This window comes from Erinaceus europaeus, unplaced genomic scaffold (assembly GCF_950295315.1).
Source record: "Erinaceus europaeus unplaced genomic scaffold, mEriEur2.1 scaffold_574, whole genome shotgun sequence".
Taxonomy (NCBI): domain Eukaryota; kingdom Metazoa; phylum Chordata; class Mammalia; order Eulipotyphla; family Erinaceidae; genus Erinaceus; species Erinaceus europaeus.
The window spans coordinates 31,351-58,766 of NW_026647399.1; the positions used below are offsets into that span (position 1 = coordinate 31,351).

General features: G+C 44.5%; 1 protein-coding gene across 1 annotated transcript in view; it reads left to right on the forward strand.

Moving 5' to 3' along the window:
• Positions 1 to 2,457: 2,457 nt before the first annotated feature.
• Positions 2,458 to 27,416, forward strand: part of LOC132536327 (putative uncharacterized protein C6orf183) — a gene marked incomplete at its 3' end in the record, with an annotated part of 43,874 nt that continues 18,915 nt past the window's right edge. Inside the window, exons 1-9 of the mRNA XM_060183974.1 lie at positions 2,458 to 2,647; positions 3,829 to 3,994; positions 5,765 to 5,837; positions 7,048 to 7,158; positions 11,642 to 11,755; positions 13,274 to 13,468; positions 15,476 to 15,626; positions 19,678 to 19,835; positions 26,589 to 26,741. Coding sequence (XP_060039957.1) covers positions 2,485 to 2,647; positions 3,829 to 3,994; positions 5,765 to 5,837; positions 7,048 to 7,158; positions 11,642 to 11,755; positions 13,274 to 13,468; positions 15,476 to 15,626; positions 19,678 to 19,835; positions 26,589 to 26,741 — 1,284 coding nt within the window. The remainder of the gene's footprint in view (positions 2,648 to 3,828; positions 3,995 to 5,764; positions 5,838 to 7,047; positions 7,159 to 11,641; positions 11,756 to 13,273; positions 13,469 to 15,475; positions 15,627 to 19,677; positions 19,836 to 26,588; positions 26,742 to 27,416) is intronic.

The following is a 27,416-nucleotide window of genomic DNA, read 5'->3' on the forward strand; positions in this document are numbered from 1 at the left end:
CACGCAGCAGAGTGCTATCTGGTTTTCTCTCTCTCCTCCTTCCCCTCTCATTAATAAATAAATAAATGTTAATAATAATAATAATAGTAATTAAAACTTCTGCGAGAGGGAGAACAGAAAACCCTCCGAGGCCATCCATGGATACACGGAGTCCCATCTGCTTTCTCGTTGCTTCTCTCTCCTGTGTTTCCCGGGTCAGGTGCTGAGTCACCCTCCCTACACCTCTTCTCTATCTTCACACCCTCCACCTGTCTTACACCACCCCCACCACCACCCGTCTCCCCTTCTCCTCCTCTTTCGGTTTTGTTTTGTTGAACAATTAATATATCCAGAAAAGTCATAATGTATCTTCAGGCACCAGAATTGCCAGAATGGAAGTATTGTTATTTTTATTAGAACGTAGCTTAAGGAAAGACAGATTCCCATGTTCATTTCTTTGGTGGACTAGAACTAGACAGGACAACTTCTGGCTGATGTTCCTTCCTCTCAGAATTGCAAAGTATCTTTTCAGAGATCTCTAATACCTCTAGTTCCAGTGATTTCAATCAAAATAGAAGCACAGAACTCAAAATGAACTCAATACAGTTATGGCCTCCTCACGGGGATACAGAGTTAAATGAACTGAGAAGTGGAGTTAGGGCAAAGTCCAGGAGACACCTGGCACTAGCTTCCAGTTTGTGCACTTCCAGGGAAGCTACCCAGGAAGTCATGCACTCCCTCTCCTAGCAACAGTGAACTAGAGGGGAAAACATCCAGCCAGGCTTGAGACTTTAGGGCTTTAGGGAGGATTCAGTGAAAAGGTCTTGCTTCTCCTAAAACAGGTGAGTTACAAAGGCACAAACACATGTTCAGACATACGGCAAAAGTACAGACACAACAAAGACCAGGAGAACTAACCCTCTTCTAGAAAGGCAAGGGCTCTTCCATGTGAGTGGACAATCCCGACTATGTTCTTTCTTAAAGCATTTACCATGTCTGCCTACAGTTACTCTGTTGTTGACAAAGAGAAGGCAGGGAACTGCCGGAAGGTTATGAATGCAGGCACAACACACACAGACACAATTTTTACTTAGAAAAAAAATCTTTTAGCCTCCGGTGTTATTGCTGGGGTTCAGTGCCTGCACTATGAATCCACTGCTGCTGGTAGCCATTTTTTTCCCATTGTTGTTGTTACTGCTGTTGTTGTTGGATAGGACAGAGAGAAATTGAGAGGGGGGGAAGGCAGAAAGGGGGAGAGAAAGATAGACACCTGCAGACCTACTTCACCACTTCCAAAGCAACCCCTCTGCAGGTGGGGAGGGTGAGGAGGCTCGAACCAGAATCCTTGCCTGGCCCTTGTGCTTTGCACCATGTGCGTTTAACCCGATGCACCATCAACTGGCCTCTTACTGACACAATTTCTTTTTAATTTTTTTTATTAATTCCCTTTTGTTGCCCTTGTTTTATTGTTGTTGTTGATGTCATTGTTGTTGGATAGGACAGAGAGAAATGGAGAGAGGAGGGGAAGACAGAGAGGGGGAGAGAAAGACAGACACCTGCAGACCTGCTTCACCGCCTGTGAAGCGACTCCCCTGCAGGTGAGGAGTCGGGGGCTCGAACCCGGATCCTTATGCTGATCCTTGCTCTTTGCGCCACATTTGCTTAACCTGCTGAGTTACCACCGGACTCCCTCGGCATAGTTTTAATTTATGTTGGAGCTAGCAATTAAACCTCTGAGCCTTGGGCATAAAAGTCTGTTGCATAACTGCTGTGCTACCTCCCTGGTAGTGGATCTAGTTTTCTTTTTTCTTTTTAAAAAGTTATGACCAAATGGGGCTTAGCCAGGAAAGCAATTGGGGGGGGTTTAATAATTGAATTGAAAATATTGTGAATCTCCCATTATGAGGCCTATAAGGAAAATCACAGGCTTAACTCAATACGTGTAGCAGAAGCAACTCTGTATTTCTCTATTAAAAATGTCACCCATTGAACACCTCCCAGCCTCCGCTGAAGCTAATCTCACTAGATCTTAGCACGTAAATCTCACCACTTTTAAGGACATGAAATTTTTTTTTTTCCTCATATTCAATCACTAATGAAATATGCCCATTTTTAACATACTGAAGCAATTTTGAAACATTTTTTTCTGAGACTTGCAGTGAGGGCCCAGTGCCTGGATGGCACACAGTAGGTGCTCAGTATAGGGAAACTGCCCCCCTGCCTCCCTGCCAAAATAAACCATTGCTTTTCTCTTTAAGGCTAGGCAGGCCATGGTGCTCAGCCTGGGTTCCTGGGAGCTGGACCCCTTCCACAGACAGTTGTCAAAGACTGACTTCTCCTCACGTTAATTTTGCTAGTACTGTCCTTGAGTGCGCAGCTAGTCATGCGGCACAGGATTAAACTTTCTCATTTCTAAGCTGTGAAGTGTGGAAGCTGGTCAGGAAAGGGACGCAAGATGGCTGGCCTCTGGGAGAAGAACCAGCCCGTTTGTTTCTTCAGGGTGGAATGCAGCTGTTAGTGCAGCTGTTTAACTGTTTGCATAACTTGAAAGGACACTGCCAAGTGGCAAATATTTTTCATAACAACGCTTTAACTTTTGCTGAGGGAAACAAGAACGAATTCTGCAGAGCTCCGGCAGTGTGTCGAATGGAACAGATTGATTACTCAGGTTCGTAACCTAGACCGAATACCCTGGCTCATTTCCAGTTTGAATATTTATTAAAATTTAAAAAAAAAAGAAAAGGCTCCCAAAGGAAGCCTGTCCACAAACCGTCTCCACAGCTTAGATATTTGTTGAAATATGAGCAGATGAGCAGAGACACAGAGAGAGAGACCAAAAAAAAAAAAAAAAAAAATCTCTGAAAAAATCTAGGGACGTCAAAAGCAGAAAGGAAAGATTAAATGCTGGGGCTGGGTGGTGGTGCACCCAGTTAAGCGCATGTGGCATGGTGTGCAAGGACCCACGCTAGAATCCAGGTTCGAGCCCCTCCCCATCTGCGGGTGGGGGGTCGGGTAGCAGGGAAGCAGATCTGCAAATGTCTCCCTGTCTCTCTCCTTGTTTCCCCCTCCTCTCTCAATTTCTCTGTCCTGTCCAATAAAATGGAAAAATGGCCGCCAGGAGCAGTGGATTTGTAGTGCTGGCATCGGGCTTCAGCGATAACCCTGGAGGCAAAAAAAAAAAAAAAGGAAAAATTAAATGCTTTAAATCTTTGTAACGTGGCCATAAAGTGACGTCGCCTCTACCTTTGTAGTACAAGTGAGGACAGCAGAAGCCATGATCTACGCCGTCTGCTCACAGAGCCCATAGTTCTGAGTCAGATAGTCGATTTATGCTGGTGATCAGAGTCTTGACACCATGACACTCAATACTTAGCACATCATCATGTTGAGTTTTATAGGTTATGAACTATGGTGGTGGGTGGGGGCAGCGGCTATAGGATCCACTATTTCACTTGATGGCAAAGGCAGGGTGTCAATATAAAGATTCAAAATTAAGGAAATCCAGTCAAATGCAAAAGTATGATTTTCTTCCAAAACCCCACCATTTTTAATAGCTAAGTAATATTTTGTTGTGTGTTTACACAGTACACTTTTCAAAGCCACTCATCTGACGTTGGACATCTGGTTGTGAACAGAAATTCTAACCTGTGCTTTCTCTACCGTTTAATATATGGCCATGAAATCATACACAATAATAGTCTTCAGACTACAACAGCACCCCCTCACACACACCCCCACCACCACCACCAAAGTTGACATAATTTCTTCAGTAGTGTTTGACAAAGCCACCCACACTAGGGAACGGGCACGGTGAGAATCAGCCTCGACTTTATGTTCTTTTTTGCCTAGGAACAGGAAAGCACTCATTCCAAGTGCAAACCATGGATAAGATCTATCAGCTTGCATCCACAGAAAGGGTCCAGTTGCTGGAAAAAGAACTGGCTGTGCAGCTGGCTGAGCTGAAATCCGAGATAGAAGGACAAGGGTCTCTCCTGGGAGCAGCTGGAAGATACAGGTAAATAGTTGCGGTGTGAAAGCCTAGTCTTTTTATTTTTAAATATTTATTTTATTTATTTATTCCCTTTTGTTGCCCTTGTTGTTTTATTGTTGTGGTTATTATTGTTGTCATTGTTGTTGGATAGGACAGAGAGAAATGGAGAGAAGAGGGGAAGACAGAGAGGGGAAGAGAAAGACACCTGCAGACCTGCTTCACCGCTTGTGAAGCGACTCCCCTGCAGGTGGGGAGCCAGGGGCTCGAACCGGGATCCTTATGCCAGTCCTTGCGCTTTGCACCACCACCTGCGCTTAACCTGCTGCGCTACCGCCCAAAGGCCTAGTCTTGAGGCTGTAACCCACGCTCTCACACCAGTCTCTCTCAGTCCCATCCTCTCTTTTCACACAAACAGCTGGTGTTGCCTTAAGCTCAGATGTGGAAGCTGTCTGTGGTGCTTTCTTATATTCTAGCTTTGTCAAGATATGTAGTCCAACCCAAGAAAATCAGAAAGTGCTCTTACTATGCACCTGCTTGTGTCAGAGCCCATGGCGCAAACAACTCCCTTGTGACAAGGATACTTAAGCCAGCAGCTCTGCTATGGTTTTCCAAGGGGTGCATAATGTCTGGTTATTTTTTTCCCCCAAATGTATTTCCTTTTCAGATTATTTTCACCTCCAGGAAGTTGAGCAAGAACAAAGGATTTAAAACTTTTTAATTTCTTTTAAAAAAGAACAGACAAATAATGACACTTCATTTCAATAACAGGGTACTGGTTTATGTGTCAGTGAGCGGAACAGAGGTCTGATAAACACGGCACTTTGTAGGGACCAGGGTACTGGAGGAAATGGGGTGGGAAATAGGAATCCTTACCACCATGCCTCTCTTCATATTCTGGAGTTAGAATAGAGAGTACGTCTGGGGGCTGGGTGGTGGCGCACCTGGTTGGACACACATATGACAGTGTGCAAGGACCCAGGCCTGAGCCCCCGGTCCCCACCTGTAGGGAGAAAGCTTTGTGAGTGGTGAAGCAGTTTTGCAGATTTTTCTCTTTCTCCGTGTCTATCACCCCCTTTCCTCTTGATTTCTGGCTGTCTCTATCTAATAAATAAATAAAGATAATACCAACAATTAAAAAAAAACCAGTAAATCCGGGGGCTGGGCAGTAGCGCACCAGGTAAAGCACACATGGTGCAAAGCAAAAGGACCAGCACAAGGATCCTGGTTCGAGCCCCTGGCTTCCCACCTGCGGGGCTCACTTTACAAGCAGTGAAGCAGATCTGCAAGTGTCTCTCTTTCTCTCCCCCCACTTCTCTCTTGATTTCTCTCTGTCCTATCCAACAACAACAACAACAGCAATAACAACAACAACAAAATGGGAAAAATGGCATCCAGGAGCAGTGGATTCGTGGTGCAGGCACTTCTTCTTCTAGCATTTGCCCTTCTTCCGTAGCCAGTCAACAGCGTCAGGTTGAGCCTGATGTAAAGTTTCGAGACCTCCTTTGAACCTGGAGAGGTAGCAGTTGTTGACTATGTGGGTCATAGTCTGTCTGTAGCCGCAGAGCACAGAGCCCCAGTAGTAACCCTGGAGGCAAAAAAAAAAAAAAAAAGTAAATCTGAAGTAGAAGCAATTTGGCCCAAAGAAAGTCATAGTTAAGAGATTTCAAGACAAATAGATACAGTATAATAGGATTTTTTTTTAAGAAGCAAGCAGTTGTAAAGGGTCACGGAGGTATCACCTTGTCAGCTTCATCTTCTGTAATGATAGTTTTTGTTGACTAATGCTTTCTGCAGCTCTGTTCGAATACCAAAGGACATTGCTTACTTCAGAAGAGAAAGGGAACTGACCCTAAAGAAGACCTTACAGGTGAGTGGGTCATGTCAATACAACACTCCGTTCAATTCTGAGTAATGTATTGGAAACATTTTTAGCTGGAAGAACTTATTCCTGCAAGCAAACATCTGACATTACCGACAGCGTTTCTAAGGACAGAATAGCTGAATACACACCTCACACACCTGCTTAGTCTGAGCAGGCCACAGCTTCCTTGGAGATCGTCACAGAGCGCTGATGCTGATGCCACCCATGGGGTCGTGACTTGTCTTGTGCATATTGCTCTCAGGAGGCTCCAGGGATCCAGCCCAGAACTTTATGCTCGCGAGGCAGGCACCCTGCCTGGTGAGCTATCTTACCAGTCCGGGTTCAGATCTTTAGGTATTTTTCCAGTGTACTGACTGAATCACCTCCTCAGGCCCTGATTTTTTATTTTATTTATTATCTTTATTATTATTATTTTTAATCAGGGAACTGTTCAGCTCAGGCTTATGGTGGGACTGGGGATTGAACTTGGGATTTTGGTGCTTCAGGCATGAAAGTATTTTTGCATGGCCATCATATTATCTCTGTAGTGCTGCTCCCAGCCCCTGGTGTTTTTTTTTTTTTTAATGTTTTAGATTCTAGAATTGCCTGATTTGTGATATGAACAGTTGTCATTTGGGGGACTGGGTGGTGGCACACCTCCTTGAGCATACATGTTAGCATGTGCAAGGACCCAGGTTCGAGTCCTGGTCCCCACCTACAAGGGGAAAGCTTTGCATGTGAGGCAGGGCTGCAGGTGTCTCTCTCTCTCTATCTCCCTCTCAGTCTCCCCCATCCCTCTTGATTTCTGGCTGTCTCTATCCAATAAATAAATAAAAATAATTTAAAATTTTTTATTTATGTATTTATTGGATAGAGACAGAAATCGAGAGGGAAGGGAGGGATAGAGAGGGTGAGAGACAGAGAGACACCTGCAGCACTGCTTCATCACTTGCAAAGCTTTCTCCCTGCAGGTGGGGACTGCGGGCTCGAACCTAGGTCCTTACGCACTGTAACGTGCGCTCAACCAGGTGCTCTACCAGCCGGCCACATAAAGATAATTTTTAAAAAAATTTTAAAGTTATTTGGAAATTTCAGTACAATGACATCATGTGCTACATTGAAACTGTATATACATTAATAGTATGTCACTGCCTGTCATAAACACTGATGAGTTACTGTCTTTATCCCTGTGTCTGCTCTGTTGCTGGGTGCTCAGGTGGCTGAGTCAAAGCCCCTTGTTGTTCAGGCAGATGTCCTACAGAGGGAGCTAGAGAGCTGCCTAAGAAGAGAGTACAGCCCTGAAAATCTACCTTTGCTTCTGCTGCAGGTAAGGGCCATCTGGCGAGGTGAAAAACAGATGGCCGAATGTGTCTTTCTGGTGTAGCCCCTAGCAAGGCTGAATGCCCTCTCCATCTGTAGTTTGCAGAACCTGGGTAGGGTATGCTGCTCTGTTACGATCCATGCTACAGTTCCGTTTGGTTACAGTCTCCTAACAGTTCACCCCAAATTGCTCTCTGTGCTGGTATTTATTAGGTAATAGAGAATCAGTCCTTAATAGACTCGGTCCTCAAAAAAAGCTGACCTAGGGAAAATATTTCTGGAAACCTCTCTTACAAGAAGAAAGATTTTGCTTACAGACCACTACTGCATCATTGTAGCCAAAGAGAGAATACTAGAATTGCCTGAATATCGAAAACATATGAAAATGTAGAGAATTGAAACGTGAAATTGCTATACATATAAATAGATAGATGATAGATAGATAGATTCAACACGTATCTAAGACCTTGAGAGAACTGTGGTGGTTCTCTTTGGGGAGGGGGAAGGCCCAGAGCTCTGGTGGAGGAAGTGGTGTAGAATTAAACCCCTAATATCTTATAATCTTGTACATCACTGATTAAAATACAAAAATAAATAAATAAAACTATTAGGAAAAGCAGATAAGCTTTTTTTTTTGCCAGTAAACAATCTTAGTTTAAGGAATTGTTCTTTTTACATAATATTAGTTAACTGTGTACTATAGTAAATAACACTTACATCCTGTGTAGGAAAATCATTTGAAGGGGCCAGGCGGTGGCGCACCTGGTTAAGTGCTCACATTACAGTGCGCAAGGACTGGGGTTCAAGCCCCTGGTCCTCACTTTCATGAGTGGTGGAGCAGGGCTGCAGGAGTCTCTCTGTCTCTCTCCCTCTCTAGCTCCCCTACCCTTCTCAATTTCTCTCTGTCTCTATCCAGAAAGAAGAAAAGAAAAGGAAAATCACTTGAAGAACATAGAGCAAAATAGTAGCGACAACGTTGTCTTTAGACTCAGGATTCCTGCCTTTTTACTTTGAGATATTTTCGAAATTTTCTATAGTAAACATTTATTGTTTGGATTTCTTTTTAATAACAGCTACTATTTCTCTTTAATTTTAAAGCTTTGTTTATTACTGAGAGAGATAGGAGGAGCAGGAGAGAGAAAACCCAGAACACCACTCTGACGCCTGCTATGTTGAGAATCGAACTCAGACCTCGTGCTGGAGAGTTCAGTACTTTATCTACCTCACTATCTCTCAGGCTTGGGTTTTGTTTTGTTTTTCTTTTAAAATTTTATTTTTAAAATAATTTTATTTAGGGGGTCGGGTGGTGGCGCAGTGGATTAAGCGCAGGTGGCGCAAAGCCCAAGGACTGGCGTAAGAATCTCGGTTCGAGCCCCTGGCTCCCCACCTGCAGGGGAGTCGCTTCACAGGCGGTGAAGCAGGTCTGCAGGTGTCTGCCTTTCTCTCCCCCTCTCTGTCTTCCCCTCCTCTCTTCATTTCTCTCTGTCCTATCCAACAACGAACAACATCAACAGTGGCAATAATAATAACCACAACGAGGCTACAACAACAAGGGCAACGAAAGGGGGAAAAAAATGGCCTCCAGGAGCGGTGGATGCATGGTGCAGGCACCGAGCCCAGCAGTAACCCTGGAGGGATTATTTACTTACGTATTTATTTAGTGGCAAGAGACAGAGAAATTGAGAGAGAAGGGGATGTAGAGAGGGAGAGAGAAAGACAGCACCACCTGCAGCCCTGCTTCACTGCTGGTGAAGCTTCCCCGCCCCGTCGCGCCCCGTCCCTCGGGTGGGGACTGGGGGGCTCAATCTGGGTCCTCATGCATTGTTCTGTGTCCGATCAACAGTGCTCCACTTCCCATCCCAGCCCTGGGGCCAGTATTGTTTTGATTTCAGAAATCCTTTGTGTTCCTGCATCGCTTCCCTCATGTACCAGGGTGGAGGAAGGCCTGGGTTGGTGATGGGAGTGGTGTGTAGCTACGATCACAGAAATATGAGAAATCACATCCATGGAGCAGCAAGCTGGTAAATCAGTACTTCCTTAGAGAAGCAACACAACAAAACAAAACAAAACAAAACACCCGCTTTATTCTTTCCTTTTGTTTTACAAGTTATGTCTGCACCATGCATGCAGACTGCTTCATTAGTAACCACTCAGCCAATAAACTAATCGCCAGGTAACAACATATGTTGGAATTTTATTTACAAATCAAACTGTTGTCTTCACCAAATAGCATTTAAACCATTAAGAGAACATCTTAAAAGGAGAAAATTCTTCTTCTAGAATTCTCTTTCCTTATCATTCTTGACATTTTTGTTGTTGTTGTTGTGTGTGTATATCAGTGTATATCAGAGGGTGGAAGTGGGCGTTTAGTGATGTTTGGAGACATCTGACCACAGTTTAGGGAGGGAGATCTAGAGGCCAAGGGTGCTGCTCAGTTCCCTGCAAGGCAGAGGATAGAGGATAGAATTGTCTGACTCCAGATGTCAGCAGTGCAAAGATAGAGCGGTCTTGCTGTAGTCTAAGCTCCCATGTGGTATTTATCTTCTGACTAAAGACCTTACTTCAATATTCCTCATACTGCAGATCTGCCAGCCACACATACTCTCAATCTTTGTTTTTGTAAAATAGTAATAATAATAAAATGAAAAGTCTTTATGTTGTCTTTAGCTTAAAAGATACTTTTGTTTAATATAGATTTATAGAATAATGGTTTCTGAAAAATTAAATAATTACTCTTGTGTATTAAATGAGAGAGAGAGAGAACTGAAGCTTCTTTGAGCCTAGGTTATGAACATGACAAAGTAACACATTATCCAAGTGAGCTATTTCACCAGGCCTTTACTTTTTTATCACAGAGAAACCAAAGTACCACTCAGCTTTTTATTATGTTCTACTCTCTGCCTGTCCTCCCCCTCTCCCTTCTTTTCTTCCTTCCTCCCTTTCTTCCATCCGTCTTTCCTTCTTCACTTCCTTTTGTCACCAGATGTTACTATTGGGGCTTGATGTCTGTACAGCTCCTACTCCACAAATTCCAGTGACTTTTTTTTTTTTTTTTACAGAACTTGAGAGATAGAGACAGAAAAGTAGAGATGAGGAAGTGAGACAGAGAGAAGGAGAGACACCTACAACACTGCTCCTGGAAGGTGGGGGTGTCTTTTTCTTTCATTACTGTGTCGTGGGGATTGACAACAGGGTCTCACCCATGCAAGGCTTACGTTGTATTACTGAGCTGCTTCCGGTCCCATCGCTTTTATCACTTTAAAGATGTTGCTCCGTTATCTTCTGGCTTGAATCATTTCCATTTCCTGATACGAAGTGCTGTTTTGTTTGCTAGTTGCTTTTAAGATGTTCTCTTAATGGTTTTATGTTGTTTGATTATGACATTCCTTGATGAGCTTTACTTCTTGTTCTCTTGCAAAGAGCTGGTTGAAATGTTGGGTGGACTATGGTGTTATCATTCTAATTCATCTTTTAAAAATGTTGGTGGTTGTGGTACTGGTTGTGGCATACCTGGGTGAGTGCATATGCTATAATGCGCAAGGACCCAGGTTCAAGCCCCTGGTCCCTACCTGCAGGGAGAAAGCTTCATGAGTGGTAAAGCAGAGCTGTGGGTGTCTCTGTCTCTCTCCCTTTCTATCACTCCCTTCCCTCTCAATTTCTGACTGCCTCTAGCTAACAAATAAATAAAGACAATATTTAAAATGTTTTTAAAAATTTCAGTGATTGTTTCTTCAATATGTTTTATTTTTATTATTATAATATTTAAAAAAATTTTTCTTTATATTTATTTTCCCTTTTGTTGCCCTTGTTATTTTTTATTGTTGTTGTTATTGATGTCGTTGTTGTTGGATAGGACAGAGGAAATGGAGAGAGGAGGGGAAGACAGAGAGGGGGAGAGAAAGATAGACACCTGCAGATCTGCTTCACCGCTTGTGAAGCGACTCCCCTGCAGGTGGGGAGCCAGGGGCTCAAGTGGGGATCCTTACACTGGTCCTTGCGCTTCATGTCATGTGCACTTAACCCGCTGCGCTAGCGCCAACTTAATTAATTTTTTCTAGAACACTGATCAGCTCTTGCTTATGGTAGTGCAGGGGCAAATATATTTTCTATCTTCAGCTTTTATTTTTGAGACTCCAATTCCACAGATGCTAAATCCCATCATATTGTTCCATAAGTTACTAAGGCTTTGCTATTTTTTACTATCGTTATTTATTTGTTAGATAGAAACAGCCAGAAATCGAGATGGAAGGGGGTGATAGAGAGGGAGAGAGACAGAGAGACACCTGCAGCCCTGCTTCGCCACTCGCAAAGCTTTCCCCCTGCAGGTGGGGACTGAGGGTCTGAGCCCAGGTTCTTGTGCATTGTAATGTGCGCACCGAATCAGGTGGGCCACTGCCTGGCCCCAATAGATTTTTCTGCTGTTACTGTTAAAGCTTAATCCAGCCTGTCTGTTATATTTCTATTCTAAGTGTTAATGACTGTTGTTAAAGCACTATACAGAGAGAACTGCCCAGCTGGCCCAGAGTAAATATTTACACATGCTTAGATGGAAGAGGTTTTGCCAGAACAGTAAGATCATGGAACAACTTTATCCTCTTTACAAGGTAAGAAATCCACAGGGGCGGAAAAAAAAAAAAAAACTGTGTTTTTCCCAATGAATGAAAGTAGCGAATAGGCTGGTTAGTTCACTCTGTTACCTGTAGTCACTGTACCTGCAGAAGTGCAGAATCGTCACCCTTTCACCAAAACCTCCCCACTCTCTTACCTCAACCCCCTGTAACCACCATCCTACTCTCTGCTTCTGTTACTTCATTTAAAAAAAAAAATTCCAGCACCACTCAGCTCTGGCTATTGGTGGTGCCAGGACTGAACTGGGGACTTCTCATATGAAAGTCCTATTTCTCTGACTCAGAGAAACAATTCAATTATTCTTTAGATTCTCTACACGTGAGAACAAGAGCTCATATAGTACCGATCTCTCTGTTCCTGGCTTATTTCACTGAGTGTGTCTTCCAAGGTTTATGCATGTTGTTACACTGGCAGAATTTCCATCTTTCTCTTGGTTGGGTAATATTCTATTGCACATGTGCACATGCAAACATACACATGGCGTATTGTGTGTAGGTGAGGGACTACTACAATTGAAAGTTTTGATAATCAGATGCTTGAAGTATTGTGAGTAAAGATGTGTTATATATGTGTGTTGTATATAAGATTATACTGTTATTCATTTATCCAACAACAGACTCTTATTTTGTCTTCATGCCTTAACTATTGTGAATACTTGCTGCGGTGAACATGGAAATGTAGACATTTCTTTGAGATAACGATCTCACTTCCTTTGAATCTATACCCAGCAGTGGGATTATTAGAGTGTATGGGAGCTCTACTTTTAATTTTTGGAGGAATTTTTATACTGTTTTCTATAATGGTCACACAAATTTAAATCCTGCTAACAGTTTTTTTTTTTTTAAAAAGATTTATGTCACAGCTGAAGATAGTAAAGGGAATAATGGATGCACCCACAGCAGGAAATAATACACTTACTTCTTAAATGTATTTATAAAAGTAAATAAAAAATATCGACAAGACCATAGGATAAGAGGGGGTGTAATTCCACACAGTTCCTGTCACCAGAACTCTGTATCCCATCCCCTCCCCTCCCTTGAAAGCGTCCCTGTTCTTTATCCCTCTGGGAGCATGAACCCAGGATCACTATGGGATGCAAAAGGTGGAAGGTCTGGCTTCTGTAATTGCTTCTCCGCTGAATTAAACTTATCTTTAAGAATATGGTTTGAAGGAAGACTTGTCAGAGAGAAAATGCATTGTCCCCTAGATCTGGACTCCTCTGCTGTAGGTGAAATGGTAAGAAGCAGACAGACACCAGTCACCACACAGACACACTGGGGTCTCTCGCCTTCACGGCTGTAAGAACATCATCACTGTTGTTGGCAGAAGGACACACATTTGCAAAATTGAGAATATGGAAGAATTTTTAAATTCCAGCATCCCTTTACTTGGTCCTCAGACAACATTAACCTGTTCTCTGTGCTTGGAAACAAGTAACTGGAGAGAATGAGGCATCGAAATAACCAGGGTCTGCTTTGCGTCTCTCCAAACAGAAGCAAATCGCCTACGTCCTGCAGGAGTATGACGACGCCCTTCAGAGAGCCGAAAGGTTGTCTACGGCTCGGGAGAACTTCCTTGTGGGAAAAAGCAACCCTCCAAACTTAGTGACGCAGCAAGATCTGACTATTTACACAAAATGGCTCGTGTGTCACCTGCACTCACTCAAGATGATTCACCACTACCTGCAGGTGTGTGCAGCGTTCGGGGATAACACGGAGCCCTCCCAAGGCAATCAGCACAGCTTCCGCAGACCTGTCTTCCTTGAACTCTCAGTTTCTGGATCCTTCTTACCCTACACATGACAGGAAAATAATAGGTCGCTAGATTTTTATTTTATTTTTTTTTTACCAGAGCACGGCTCAGCTCTGGTTTATGGTGGTGTGGGGGAATTGAACCTGGTTCTTGGGAGCCTCAGGTATGAGAGTCTCTTTGCATAACCATTATGCTGTCTACCCTTAACCCCTAGGTTTTTGTTTTTCCTTTGAAACTCCTTTCTTTCTCCCTTTCAAAATTACTTCATTGAACTGTCTCAAAGATAGTGCCATTATACTCTTATATTCATTCTGTCTATTCTTTTTAAATATTTACTTATTTACTCCCTTTTGTTGCCCCTGTTGTTTTATTGTAGTTATTGTTGTTATTGTTATTGATGTTGTCGTTGTTGAGAAATGGAGAGAGGAGGGGAAGACAGAGAGGGGGAGAGAAAGATAGATACCCGCAGACCTCCTCACCACCTGTGAAGTGACTCACCTGCAGGTGGGGAGCCAGGGGCTCGAACCGGGATCCTTAACTCCGGTCCTTGCTCTTGGCTCCATCTGCTGCGCTATTTTCCCTTTTGTTGCCTTTGTTGTTTTTTTACTGTTGTTGTAGTTATTGTTGTTGTTATTGATGTTGTTGTTGTTGAATAGGACAGAGAGAAATGGAGAGAGGAGAGGAAGACAGAGAGGGGGAGAGAAAGACAGACACCTGCAGACCTGCTTCACCGCCTGTGAAGTGACTCCCCTGCAGGTGGGGAGCCGGGGGCTCGAACCATTTCCAGCCTTCTGAGAGTTCTCCAGACTGTTCTCCACAGGGGTTGGACCAATTTACATTCCCACCAGCAGTGCAGGAGGGTTCCTTTGACCCCACACCCTCTCCAGCATTTGTTGCTGTTACCTTTTCTGATGTCTGACATTCTCACAGGAGTGAAGTGGTATCTCGTTGTTGTCTTTATTTGCATTTCTCTGACAATCAGAGACTTGGAGCATTTTTTCATGTGTTTCTTGGCCTTTTGGATCTCTTCTGTGGTGAATGTTCTGTCCATGTCCTCTTCCCATTTTTGGATGGGGTTATTTGTTTTCTTGTTGTTGAGTTTGGCAAGCTCTTTATATATTTTGGTTATTAAACTCTTGTCTGATATATGGCATGTGAAAATCTTCTCCCATTCCCTTTGTTTTAGTGGTGGTTTCTTTTACTGTGCAGAAGCTTTTTAATTTGATGTAGTCCCATAGGTTTATACTTGCCTTAGTCTTCTTTGTAATTGGATTTGTTTCATTGAAGATGACAAGACAGAATTTTATCTCCATTTTAGTAAGATGTTTCTTCTCCTTGTTCCCTTCCTTGTTGTGTTTGTCTATTTGCCACCAGGGGGCGCAGTGCCTACACTATGAATCCTGCGCTACTCCCAGAGTCCATTTTTTCCTCTCCCTGCCTCCCACCCCCCTTATTTTATAAAATAAAGATAAATTGAAAGGTTAGGGGGCACAGAGAAGGAGAAAGAGATACACCTGCAACACGGCTTCACCACTCGTGAAGCTTCCCCCGTAAGTGGGAACCAGGGCTTGAACCTGGGTCCTTTTGCATGTTAATGTATGTGCTCTACCCAGTGTGCCACTGCCAAGCTCCAGTTACTCCACCACTCCTCACCTCAGCGGATGACAACACCATCCCTGGAGTCAGCTACCCAATCCAAGTCCTCCATCCTTATAGATGTTTGGTAATACAGATCCACATCAAGGTCAAGGCCAGCTTGAAATTGGAGCCAACACAAAGTCCTCAGGCTCCACATTCGGCCTCTAGTGACTGGGGAGGGAGGCTCCCAAGCTCAGTTTCCACCTCACTCCTCCTCCTCCTCTGTCAAAGCAAACAGCTGCTTCTGACCCGTGAACTTCTGTGAGAACTGTGTGGTGTGGCTTCTTGGTTGTGTCCTTCTGTAGGCCCTCCAGTACTTACCCATCTCCAAAGTCCTGAGTGCAGCTGTCAACGAAGCCCTTGAGGCCGGTCAGGAAAATGAGAAGGTCTGTGTCGGTGGCATCTCTGACGTCCAGGGCTCTGCATCTCGAATATCTAAGGAAACCAGCAGTTCAGGTAAGAAATGAATGTTCTTTCTCTCTCTCAGGACAGTGTGAAGACTATTGTGATTTTTAAAATTTTTTCATCTGTGCTTTCTTGTCACACAATCTTGCTTGGAATTTATTTAATTATTTTAAATATTACATTTATTGACTTTTGAATAGAGACAGAAAGAAATTGAGAGGGAAAGGGGAAAATAGAGATGAAGAGAGAGAGACACATACACCCACAGCACTGCTTCACCAGTTGTGAAACTTTTCCCCTACAGGTGGGGACTGGGGACTTGAACCTGGGTCCTTGCACTTGGCAATATGTGCCAGTCAACCAGATATGCCACTGCCTGGTCCTAGTTAGCATTTTGTTGTATATTTATTTATTTATTGGATAGAGACAGAGAGAAATTGAGAGAGAAGGGAACGATAAAGGGAGAGAGACAGAGAGACACCTGCAGCCCTGCTCCACCACTTGTAAAGCTTTCCCCCTGCAGGTGGGGACTAGGGGCTCGAACCTGGGTCCTTGTATATTGTAACATGTAACATGTAAGCTCAACCAGGTGCACCACCACCTGGCTCCCTTGAAAGTTTTTTATACATCAGAAAGTTCCATTCTCTCTCTCTCTCTCTAACTTCAGATTCACTTTTTTTGAGGAAATGTTGATTTGCAGGATTGTTGTTATGAGGATATATTTCTGCCTTTTCCCAAGACAGTGCATTTCCCCTCCATCACCATTTTCTGCTTAGGACCTAAATCCCCAATTTCCCCTTAGTGACCCTCCCTGCACGCCCCCTCCCCCCACACACACACTGCTTAGCTCTGGCTATTGGTCTGGGGCTAAAACCCAAGACTCTTTGCGTCCAAGTCCTGTGCATGACAGTTGCACTAGCAACCTAGCCCTAAAAATTGTATCTTCTTGATAAATAGTATTAATTTAACACTCTGTTGGAAAAAAAGAAAAAGCAACAGGGCAGGAGATATATAGCATAATAGTTATGCAGAGAGACTCTCATCCTGAGGTTCTGAAGTTCCAGGTTCAATTCCCCCACACTACCATCAGCCAGAGCTGATCAGTGCTCTGGTTAAAATAAAATAAAAAAGTCTTTAAAAAGAAAAGAAAAAAAAGCGACAAGTACTTCTCTTACACATTATTATTATTCCCATTTTAAATTTTATTTTATTATTTTAATTTGTTTTTATATTTTTATTATTGGATAGAGATAGAGAGAAATAGAGAGGGGAGGGATAGAGAGACAGAGAGACAGAGAGATGCCTGCACACTGCTTCACCACTTGTGACGCTTTCCCCCTGCAGGTGGGGACCAGGGTCTTGAACCCGGGTCTTTGTGCACTGTAACACGTGCACTCAACCAGGTGTGCCACCACCTGGCCCCTATCCCCATCTTTGTAACAAGAAAATTAGGAGACAGAGACAAAAAAAAAAAAAAAAGCAATAAGCTTGAAGTTCCAAGGATTGAGCTCTCCTAGGACCCGGATTGACTCATCTCCAGACTGAATCTTTCAGGTTAACAATTTAAGTCACTTTCAGATTTCAGTATTTACACGACTGAGAGGACTTTCTTTGTGTGAGTCAATAGACTAGACTAGCTGCCCTTCCTGTGGTCATCTAGGACTACACACGCAGCTCCGGATTTAGCCTCTCAGGACTGAGATTGGCAGGTTCCCAAGGCCGATCTTGATCTCTCTTATCCTTTGTCCAAGCAACATCATTCCCAGTTGCTCCTGAACTGGAAATTTCTGTGAGAACTGGGCTACGGGTGGCTTTTGTCTATGGCCTTCAAGAGGCCCTCTGGGATTGACTCGACCCCTCACTTCTTGGACTCTGGTCAGGTGTTTGCTTGGAGTGTGTGCATGGTGTACATGAAAAGGCAGAAGCCCAGCTCTGGGACATTTCAAAATGATGGTTGGAGGGGAGGGGGTCTCAGCTGGTTCCTTCAAGATGAGTAGGAATGATTCAAGTGAAAGGCGGCGAAGTCTCTCACTTTTCTGATGTGTCATTTAATTTACAAATCAGTCTTTGCTGGGAGTCGGGCTGTAGCGCAGTGGGTTAAGCGCACATGGTGCAAAGTGCAAGGACCGGTGTAAGGATCCCGGTTCGAGCCCCTGGTTCCCCACCTGCAGGGGAGTTGCTTCACAAGTGGTGAAGCAGGTCTGCAGGTGTCTATCTTTCTCTCCCCGTCTCTGTCTTCCCCTCCTCTCTCTGTCCTATCCAACAATGATGACATCAATAACAACAATAATAACTACAACAATAAAATAACAAGGGCAACAGCAACAAAAATAATAAATAAATATTTTTAAAAATCATTCTTTGCAATATTTGTAAGGAAGGGAGGATGATAGACAGCTCTTTCTCCTCTAAGTCACTCTGCAAGGGGTCTCTTGGGTTCCTGCTGCTGGAGAAGCTGAGTGGGGAGAGCCCTCGCTACCTCCCTCAGGGAAGCCCACATCAAGGATGTGTCAGTTAGGTCTGAGAGGGTGAGGGATGATCTGTAAACTGAGGCTGAGGAAGCAGGGCCTAAATAGCAGACTGAACCTTCACATCAAAGGAGATCCCTGCCTTCAAAATAGCTCATCTGTTGGGGGCTGGGTGGTGGTATACCTGCTGAAGTGCATGGAATGCTAAGCACAAGGACCCATGCAAGGAATCCCCACTCCCCACCTGCAGGGAGGTCATTTCACAAGCGGTGAAGCAGGTCTGTGGGTGTCTTTCTCTCTCCCTCCCTCTCTGTCTTCCCCTCCCCTTTCAATTTCTCTCTGTCCTAGACAATAAAATGGGAAGAAATTGCCACCAGGAGCAGTGGATTCATAGCGCTGTCACTGAGCCCCAGCAATAACCGTGGAGGCAAAAAATAATAATAATAAAATAATAATAATTGCCGGGCTAGCATGGGGGTGCCTCTTCTCAGGTGTATACTCTCTGGGTTGGAGAGAACGCAACTGGAGCCAGCCTGGGCTGCTACTCACTCAGCGACGTGAGAGAGATGACCCAGGAACAGAGCTGGTGGTGGCGAGGCGATTCAATTCTTTATTGATCAGAGAGCCCAGGCTTTTAAGAGTCAGACCCAGAAGTGGCAAGTCAGAGACGGGAATGGCTTGACATGGTTTGGAAAGGGGCGGAGAATGGCAAAAGGGGCCAGGAAAGGTAGGAACTTCCTTAGCAACCATTGCTAAGGTTTTAACTGATAGGATGAATAATACCCTGCAGGCAGGGAGGGTCTGAGGGTAGAAAGAAGATAGATCAAAGGAATGGAATGGGTGGGGATCTTTCAGGCAAAGCAATAATTATGCAGATAATAAGGGAGCAGGCCATAGTATCAGGAATGCAGGGTATTTTGTGAGGCGGGGAGTCTGATAAGACGAGGCAAACCTTGGGGGGGTTGTGTCCCTCCTCACTTGACCTCTTAGTAGAGCGAGAGAGACTGACAGGATGGATGTCCCCTCAAGTCAAGCCCTGCCAAGCTCAACTACATCCTCACAATTTCCCTACAAATAACAACAACAACAATAATAATAATAACTCATTTGAATTGTGCACCTTTTCTGTCATGCATGTGACTCAGGTTGAACCTGGCTGACCCCACTGCATGTGGTGTACTGGTGTGTCTTTCTCGCTGTATGTCTCTCTATATCTGAAGAAGTCATCCAGAATGATGTAGTCCAATAACTGACAAAAAGTAAAAGTAAGGGGGCCGGGTGGTGGCACACCTGGTTAAGCGCATGTATTGCTATGCTCAAGGACCCAGGTTCATGTTCCCAGTCTCCACCTGCAGGGGGAAAGCTTTGCAAGTGGTGAAGCAGGGCTGCAGGTGTCTCTCTGTCTCTCTCCCTCTCTATCACCCCCTTCCCTCTTGATTTCTGGCTGTCCTTATCCAATAAATAAAGATTTTTAAAAAATTAAAAATTAAATAAAAAAATAAAAGTAAAATAAAAATTTAAGAATAAATAAGAAGAGTTCCTGCCTCTAGGACTCTTAAAGGAGTCTTTGTCTTCTCCCTTGAGGGGTGTGTATTCATCTTAATACTCTTAATTTTGGACTTTTTTCTCTTCAGGCCCCATGAGAACAGAAGTCACCTTCGTTTTGCCCCAGCATACAACAGAGACAAAGGATCTGATGCCTCAGCTGCAAGTCCTGCTCGCCCATTTCAATATCCCTTCTGAGGCGGCAGAGCCGGGGGATGCCGCTAGGGAAATGGAACTTCTCTCCTTGGTACCTGATGGACCCTTTCTTAATACAAATATAGATGTTCATAACAAAATGCTGTTCTTTGCCCCAAAGCTGGACATGTGTACTGACACACTTGTTTCCTTTTATTTTATTTTAATTTAATTTTACTTGTTATTAGAGACAGAGAGAAATTGAGAGAGGAGGGGGAGATAGATTGATTGATTGATTAATTAGATAGGGGCAGAGAGACACCTGCAGCTCTACTTCAGCACTTGTGAAGCTTCCCCCTGCAGGTAGGGACCAGGGGTTTGAACCCAGGTCCTTGTGCACTGTAGTGTGTTCACTTAACCAGATGCGCCACCGCTGGGCCCCACATGCTTGTCTTTCGAGTGATAGAATAGCATAGTATTAGGTAAGATGTATAGCGTCAGCTCAACTGCCTCTATGCAAGTAATGGAGCCCTTCAGTAGCCAAAGCAGAGAGACTGTAGGCTTTGTTTTTCTGCAGAATTTAGAGAGAAAGGGAGACTATAATCCATAGAAAATAAAATGACAGTAGCACATATTTAGCAATTTTTTTTTACTTTTTTTTTTTTGCCTCCAGGGTTATTGCTGGGGCTCAGTGCCTGCACTACGAGTCCACTGCTCCTGGAGGCCATTTTTCCCATTTTGTTGCCTTTGTTGTGCTTGTTGTAGTTGTTATTGTTGTCATAGTTGTTGCTGGATAGGACAGAGAGAAATGGAGAGAGATGGGGAAGACAGGGGGAGAGAAAGACAGACAGCTGCAGACCTGCTTCACCGCACACCAGCCCTTTCACTTTGCACCATGTGCACTTAACCCGCCCCACCCCCAATTTAGCAAATTTGTATCACAGATGTGCCTAGTGTCTGAAACCATTTGATTCTCAGGATGTGTGGTGGTGGTTCTCCTGTTAGCAAAATGCTTCTCACTCAGCCCACTAGACATTGTGCCGTGATGCTGAAAATCACAGTGGCTCTGCTCTAGCACAAGTTTCTTTTCATTTTTTTCCTTTGTAGACTTTTATTAGTGATTTAATATTGATTTACAATGTCATGTGTCCTCTGGCTCCTTTGAACATGACGATGTTTTGCTCTGTCTTTTCATTTCCTCAGCAGCACTGTCTTCAGGGTGGCCTTCTGTGGGTTTACCTTCACCTTCATCATCATCAAGTATTATGATAGGCAGAAGAAAATTGGAACAGGCTTGTTTTCAAGATGAATCAAAATAAATAAAATACCAATTGTAGGGAGACTAGGCGGTAGTGTACCTAGTTGAACGTACATGTTGCAATGCACAAGGACTAAGGTTCAAAGCCCCAGTCCCTACCTGCAGAGGAAGCTTCATAAGCACTGAAACAGTGTTGCAGGACCCCCCCCAGACCTCTCTCTCTCTCTCTTTCTCTCTCTCTCTCTCTTGCCCCTCTCTCTCTTATTTTAATGAGAGATACAGAGACCAGGACACTGCTCAGCTCTGGTTTATGGAGATGCTGGAGATTGAACCTGGGACCTTGTAGCTTCAGGCCTGAAAGTCTCTTTGCATAACCATTATGCTGTCTCCCCAGACCTCTCTCTCCTCCCTCCCTCCCTCTTTATCTCCCCTCCTCCCTCAATTCCTCTCTGTCTCTATCCAATGCATAGTTAAAAAAATAGACAAAATAAAAAATTCAAACTGTAGTGCAGCTTTGAATCAGTGACAAAAGAAAAGAGCATGGCAGTATGAGCCTCCCATCCAGCAGCCTTGTTCCCAAAAGACACTGTTTTTGTTCTGGGGGTAGCTGCCGCTGTTCATTTTATTAAGACAGGATTATGTGCAATGCTGGTTGTGCTCTCCAGAGGCAGTCACATCACAACAATTTTTTATGTAGGAAGAGTTTTTATAGTGGGGTAGAGTTTATTTTGCTTCTTATAAAATTTTTAAAGATTTTTTTCACGACTCAGGTTATTACTAGAACTCTCCACCTATACTATTCCACCATACCTCGTGAACACTTTCTTTTTTTAAGAGAGAGGGAGGGGAGGGGAAGCAGTGGCACACCTGGTTAGGTGCACACATTACAGTGCTTGACCCAAGTTCAAGCCCCTGGACCCCACCTGCAGGGGGAAAGCTTCCTGAGTGGTGAAGTCCAGTGGCATTTGTCTCTCTGTCTCTCTCCGTTCTCTATCCCCCCTTCCCTCTCAGTTTTTCTCTGTCTTTATCCAATAATAAATAAATAAAAATATTTAAAGAAAACAAAGAGGGAGAAAGAAATAGAAAACATCAGAACAAAACAGAGAGAGAGAGAGAGAGAAGGAGAAAGACCAGAGCACCACTCTAGCACTCCCCCTGCCCCTGGAAGGTCCTCCCGTGTGGGGGCCACGGCTAAGACTCTGGTCCTCGTGCATGGAGAAGTGTGTGCTCTACTGGCTAGACTATCTCCACCCCTAACTTTCTTTCTTTTTTTTTAATTTAATTTTTTATTTATAAAAAGGAAACATTGACTAAACCATAGGATAAGAGGGGTACAACTCCACACAGTTCCCATCACCATCAGAACTCCATATCCCATCCCCTCCCCTGATAGCTTTCCTATTCTTTAACCCTCTGGGAGTATGGACCCAAGGTCATTGTGGGGTACAGAAGGTGGAAGGTCTGGCTTCTGGAATTGCTTTCCCGTTGAACATGGGTGTTGGCAGGTGGATCCATTATTAAATCACTGGACAGACAACCCCACCATGTGTCCTGGAGCTCTGCTTCCCCGGAGCCCCGCCCCACTAGGGAAAGAGAGAGGCAGGCTGGGAGTATCAGCAGGGAAGCAATTACAGAAGCCAGACCTTTCTCTTTCCCTAGTGGGGAAGGGCTCTGGGGAAGCAGAGCTCCAGGACACAATGATGAGGTCGTCCGTCCAGGGAAGTCTGGTCGCATCCTGCTAGCATCTGGAACCTGGTGGTTGAAAAAAGAGTTAACATACAAAGCCAAACAAATTGTTGACCAGTCATGGACCTAAAGGCTGGAATATTGCAGATGAAGTGTTGGGGGGCCCCTCCATTTTATAGATAGCTAGTAGGCATATTTTAGTTATATTTCAAAGGGCCTGTGGCTATACTAGTGGTTTGTTTGTTTTTTGCCTGAGCCTGAAATCTGATATGCAGGTGGATCCTAATTATTGTCTGGGGAGGTGATGTCATGGCTGGCAGAAGGACCAGAAAGCTGGATCAGGGAAGAGAGTAGCTCCCTAATATGGGAAAGGGGTACAAATATTTATTGACTGGAAACCCCATCTATTTGATGTGATCTGGGGTCCATATTCAGCTTAGGAGCCTGTGTGACCTCTGCATCCCTGTAGATCTGAGCTCACATTCTGTGGTCATGAGTAGGAACATTCCAAGCTGCCCCAGTATCAGGACCCATCTTCCTCAGGTGTAGCATAGAGTATGTTGTCCAGCCTCCCTTCAGAGGATGGAACATTCTCTACCATTGTTGATCCAAGTTGAGGGCAAGATCCTATGGGGGCCCACTTTCTTATGAGTAAGTCCTAGATCTGAACACCGACTTCTGTACTATCTATGGCTGTTGACTTCTGTATTCTCTCTAGCTGTTTTCACACCACAACTGCAGAGCTGAGTACTTGCAGTAAAGACCTTCAGGCCTGCAAGAACTGGCTACCTGGCCCTTTAAGGGGGGAAAAAAATGCCAGCACAGCCCTAGACTAAGACGTACTGAATTTCCTTCCTGGAGAAGGTCTGCTCTCTGCTGCCCCTGGTGTTAGCCACTAGTCACTTGGGGTTGTTGAGTCATTGAAGTGTGGTTAGTACCATTTTCAACATTCAAGATATATATATATATATATATATATATATATATATATATATATATATATATATATATATATATTAAGTTTAATGAATTGATATCAAAATAGCAGACAGCCCCATGTGGCAAGGGGCAAAAGTACTGAGCATCACTGCCTGGGAAGTGACGGCGTCAACTGGAAGACTTGAGCTCTGAGGTTCCTCAAGTTGCTGACTCATTCTGAACCTTTGTTGAGGCCTCAATGAACAGCAGTGCTGGGTTGATGGTGTGATGACAAAAACTTACCCTCTTAGACATGCGTGAGTGTCCAATTCAGTGTGGCATGATGTCCTTTTACCCTGACGTGAGATTATCTCCAGGTGCCAAGTTCCTGTGGTCCTCTGAGCTCCCAGGAAACTCACCACGTAGAGAAGAAATTGTGTGTTTTGTCATGGGATGAGCCTTTACTGCTCTGAGTTGACCTTTTCAGATAGGTTGAAACAGAAAGACAATGAAGGTTCCCCTGCCTCCTCTCTCTCTCTCTCTCTCTCTTTCTCTCTCTGTGTACAGAAACCTTTCACAAGGTTTAGGAATTTGCTTCTTAGAACAAGATACAGGTCACTCTAAGGAGAGGATTTATAAGTCTTATTCCAACCCCCTTGCTTGGGAACTGCAACGTCGCCAATGGGCCTGATAGGTTTTGGTTATGCAGTTCTTCTGATATTAGGAAGCATCTTTAACTATATATGAAGAGGTGGTGTTCCAGCCTTGATTGCTGGTCTTTCTGTTGGAGTTTTGGCTGGCTGTGGAGCTTACCTTGTCTCTTATGACAGCCGCGATGTAAAAGTGTCACTGCTTACAGCTTTCTTCCTGGCCACCGTAATGGGTGTGAGGTTTAAGGGGTCTAAGAAAGTAATGCCTGCTGGACTGGTTGCAGGTTTAAGCCTCATGATGACCAGAAAGACAGTGAAATTGACCACAGCACTGAAGCTTCCTCCAGTGTGCTGGGGGCTGGGCTTGAACCTGGGTCAGGTTCATGGCAAAGCAGATGCACTGACCAGGTGAGCTGTCTTGTTGACCTGAAGAGATCCTTACACAGGCTGGCCAGTGTATGGGGGTGGGGAGTGGGGTGGGTGGAAGGAAACATTCTGTGTGTTTGGAGCAGGAAGTCATAGAAAGCACTAGGGGTGGGGGTGGTAGTGCAGCAGGTTAAGCACACATGACATGAAGCACAAGGATCCCGGTTTGAACCCCCGGTTCCTCACCTAAAGGGAGTTGCTTCACAAGCGATGAAGCAGGTCTGCAGGTGTCTTGTCTTTCTCTCCCCCTGTCTTCCTCTCCTCTCTCGATTTCTCTCTGTCCTATCCAACAACAGCAATGGCAACAATAACAATAACAACAACAAGCACAACAAAATGGGAAAAATGGCTCTCAGGAGCAGTGGATTCATAGTGCAGGCACTGAGCCCCAGCGATAACCCTGGAGGCAAAGAAGAAAGAGAGAGAAAAAGAAAGCAGCGTTGGTGGGGCATGGCGGTGACGCACCAGGTCGAGTGCACACATCATCATGTTCAAGGACCTGGAGTTCAAGTCCCCAGTCCTATCTGCAGGGGGAAACTTCACCAGTGGTGAAGCAGTGGTGCAGGTATCTGTCCCTCCCTCTCACCCCTGCCCCTCTCAATTTCTCTTTGTCCTATAAATAAAAGGAAGAGAGAGAAAAGGAGAAAAGGTCACCAGGAGTGATGGATTCATTGTGCATGCACCAAGCTCCAGTGATGACCTTGATGATGAGAGAGACACAGAGAGAGGCTTGTTAGAAGAAAGGGAGTATACAGAGTGAAAGACCACTTGTGGTTTAGGGCAGCAGAGGCAAGCACTTTAAAGGCTGGAAGAAAGGAACCAGGTGGTGGTGCACCCGGTTAAGCGCAGACATTGCAGTGCACAAGGACCTGGGTTCAAGCCCCTGGCCCCCACCTGCAGGGGGCTAACTCTTTCCTCTCTATCTCCCCCTCCCTTCTCAATTTCTCTCTGTCTTTATCCAATAAATAAATAAATGAATAAGTTAGTAAAGGTTGGAAGCAGGAAGGGGTTGGCAGGGGGTGGGGACATGACAAGGTGCAAAATGGTGAGGGAGGACTTATAAGAAGATAAGGACTATGCTCGTGGGGCTGCGTGATGATGCACCTAGTAGAACACACATGTTGCAGTGCGCAGGACCCAGGGTTCAAATCCCATCTCCACCTTCAGGGGGAAGCTTCATGAATGAAGCTTCAGGTATCTTTCTCTCTCCCTCTCTATCAGTCTCTTTCCTCTTAATTTCTGTCTGTCTCCCTATCTAATAAATAAATAAATAAAAATTTTAAAGAAAAGAAATTGTATTCAATGTGACAGCAGCTGTCTTGCAAATCATTATTTCCCCAATAAAGTGATTTGGAGAAAGAGAGAGGAAAGGAAGAAAGAAAGAGAGGAAGGAAGGAAGGAAGGAAGGAAGGAAGGAAGGAAGGAAGGAAGGAAGAGGAAAAAGGAAGAAAGAGTCATGGGACTGTTAGCCTCAGGCTGAAAGGGAGACTTGCAGGGTCTGGCTGAGGTGCTGTAAGGGTCTTGTCAGCGGTCTCCATCTGGTCCTTTCTCTAGCAGCTCCCTGGGCAGGCTTCTGGGAGTGGGATTGATGTAATCCCCGGGCTTTCTAGTCTGTCTGGAAGCCAGAAAAAGTGAGTGCATTTCCCAAAATGGACAGTTTACCTCCCATCTGGAGCTCAGCACACAGGCCCAGGCTTTTGGGCAGATATTCAGGACAAGTGTCACACACAGTCATGCTAACGGACTGAGTCCACGTGCCATACAGTTCATACGCTGAAGGGCCTGCCGCTGCTGCAGAACCAGGCTTCGTGGGAACGTGGGACTCCAGGACTGGTTCAAAGGCAATCAGTCACCAGCTGTGTTGGAGGTCGCCTACGATCTCCTGAGACTTTTTTTTTTCAGGCTTCCATCTCTTAATCCTGTCTAGGTCTCCCAAAAATTTCAGAGCATCTTCCTGGAGCAACAGAGAATGCAGACATTTCCAGACTATGATGCTGGGATAAGCAAAGCAGAGAGTGTGGGTTTGGCAGGACCTACTATGGCCTTTAAGAAGAGAGCCAACTGGATTTCCATTATACAGGTAAGGGGGAGGAGAGAAAGTGAAGCAATGTAGGTGTTGGACTCTAAAGCATGAGGTCCTGAGCCAATGTACCAGAGCGATGCTGTGGTTCTGTTTTTCATAGTATGTGCGCTTAACCCAGTGCACCACTGCCGACCCCCTTCTCTTTTTCATTAGTAAGAATTTTTTTGATTTTTAACTTAATTTAATTAGTTATTATTATTATTATTTTTACCAGAGCACTGCTCAGCTTATGGTGGTGCAGGAGATTGAACCTGGGCTTTAGAGCCTCAGGCATGAGAGTCTCTTTGCATATACATATTTTTTTTCTTTTTGCCTCCAGGGTTATCGCTGGGGCTTGGTGCTGACACTACAGATCCACTGCTCCTGGAGGCCATTTTTTTTCCTTTTTTTTTTTTATTGGATAGGACAGAGAGAAATTGAGAGGGGAGGGGGAGATAGAGAGGGGGAGAGAAAGTTAGACACCTGCAGACCTGCTTCTCCATTTGTGAAGTGACCCCCTGTAGATGGGGAGCTGAGGGCTCGAACCCAGATCCTTGCACAGGTCCTTGGGTTTTGTACTATGTGCGCTTAACCCAGTGTGCTACCTCTCAGCCCCTTAAAAAATATATATATATATATTTTAAGTAAGGGGACTTGTAATAGCAATTGTCACCTATCAGTGATGTCACTTGT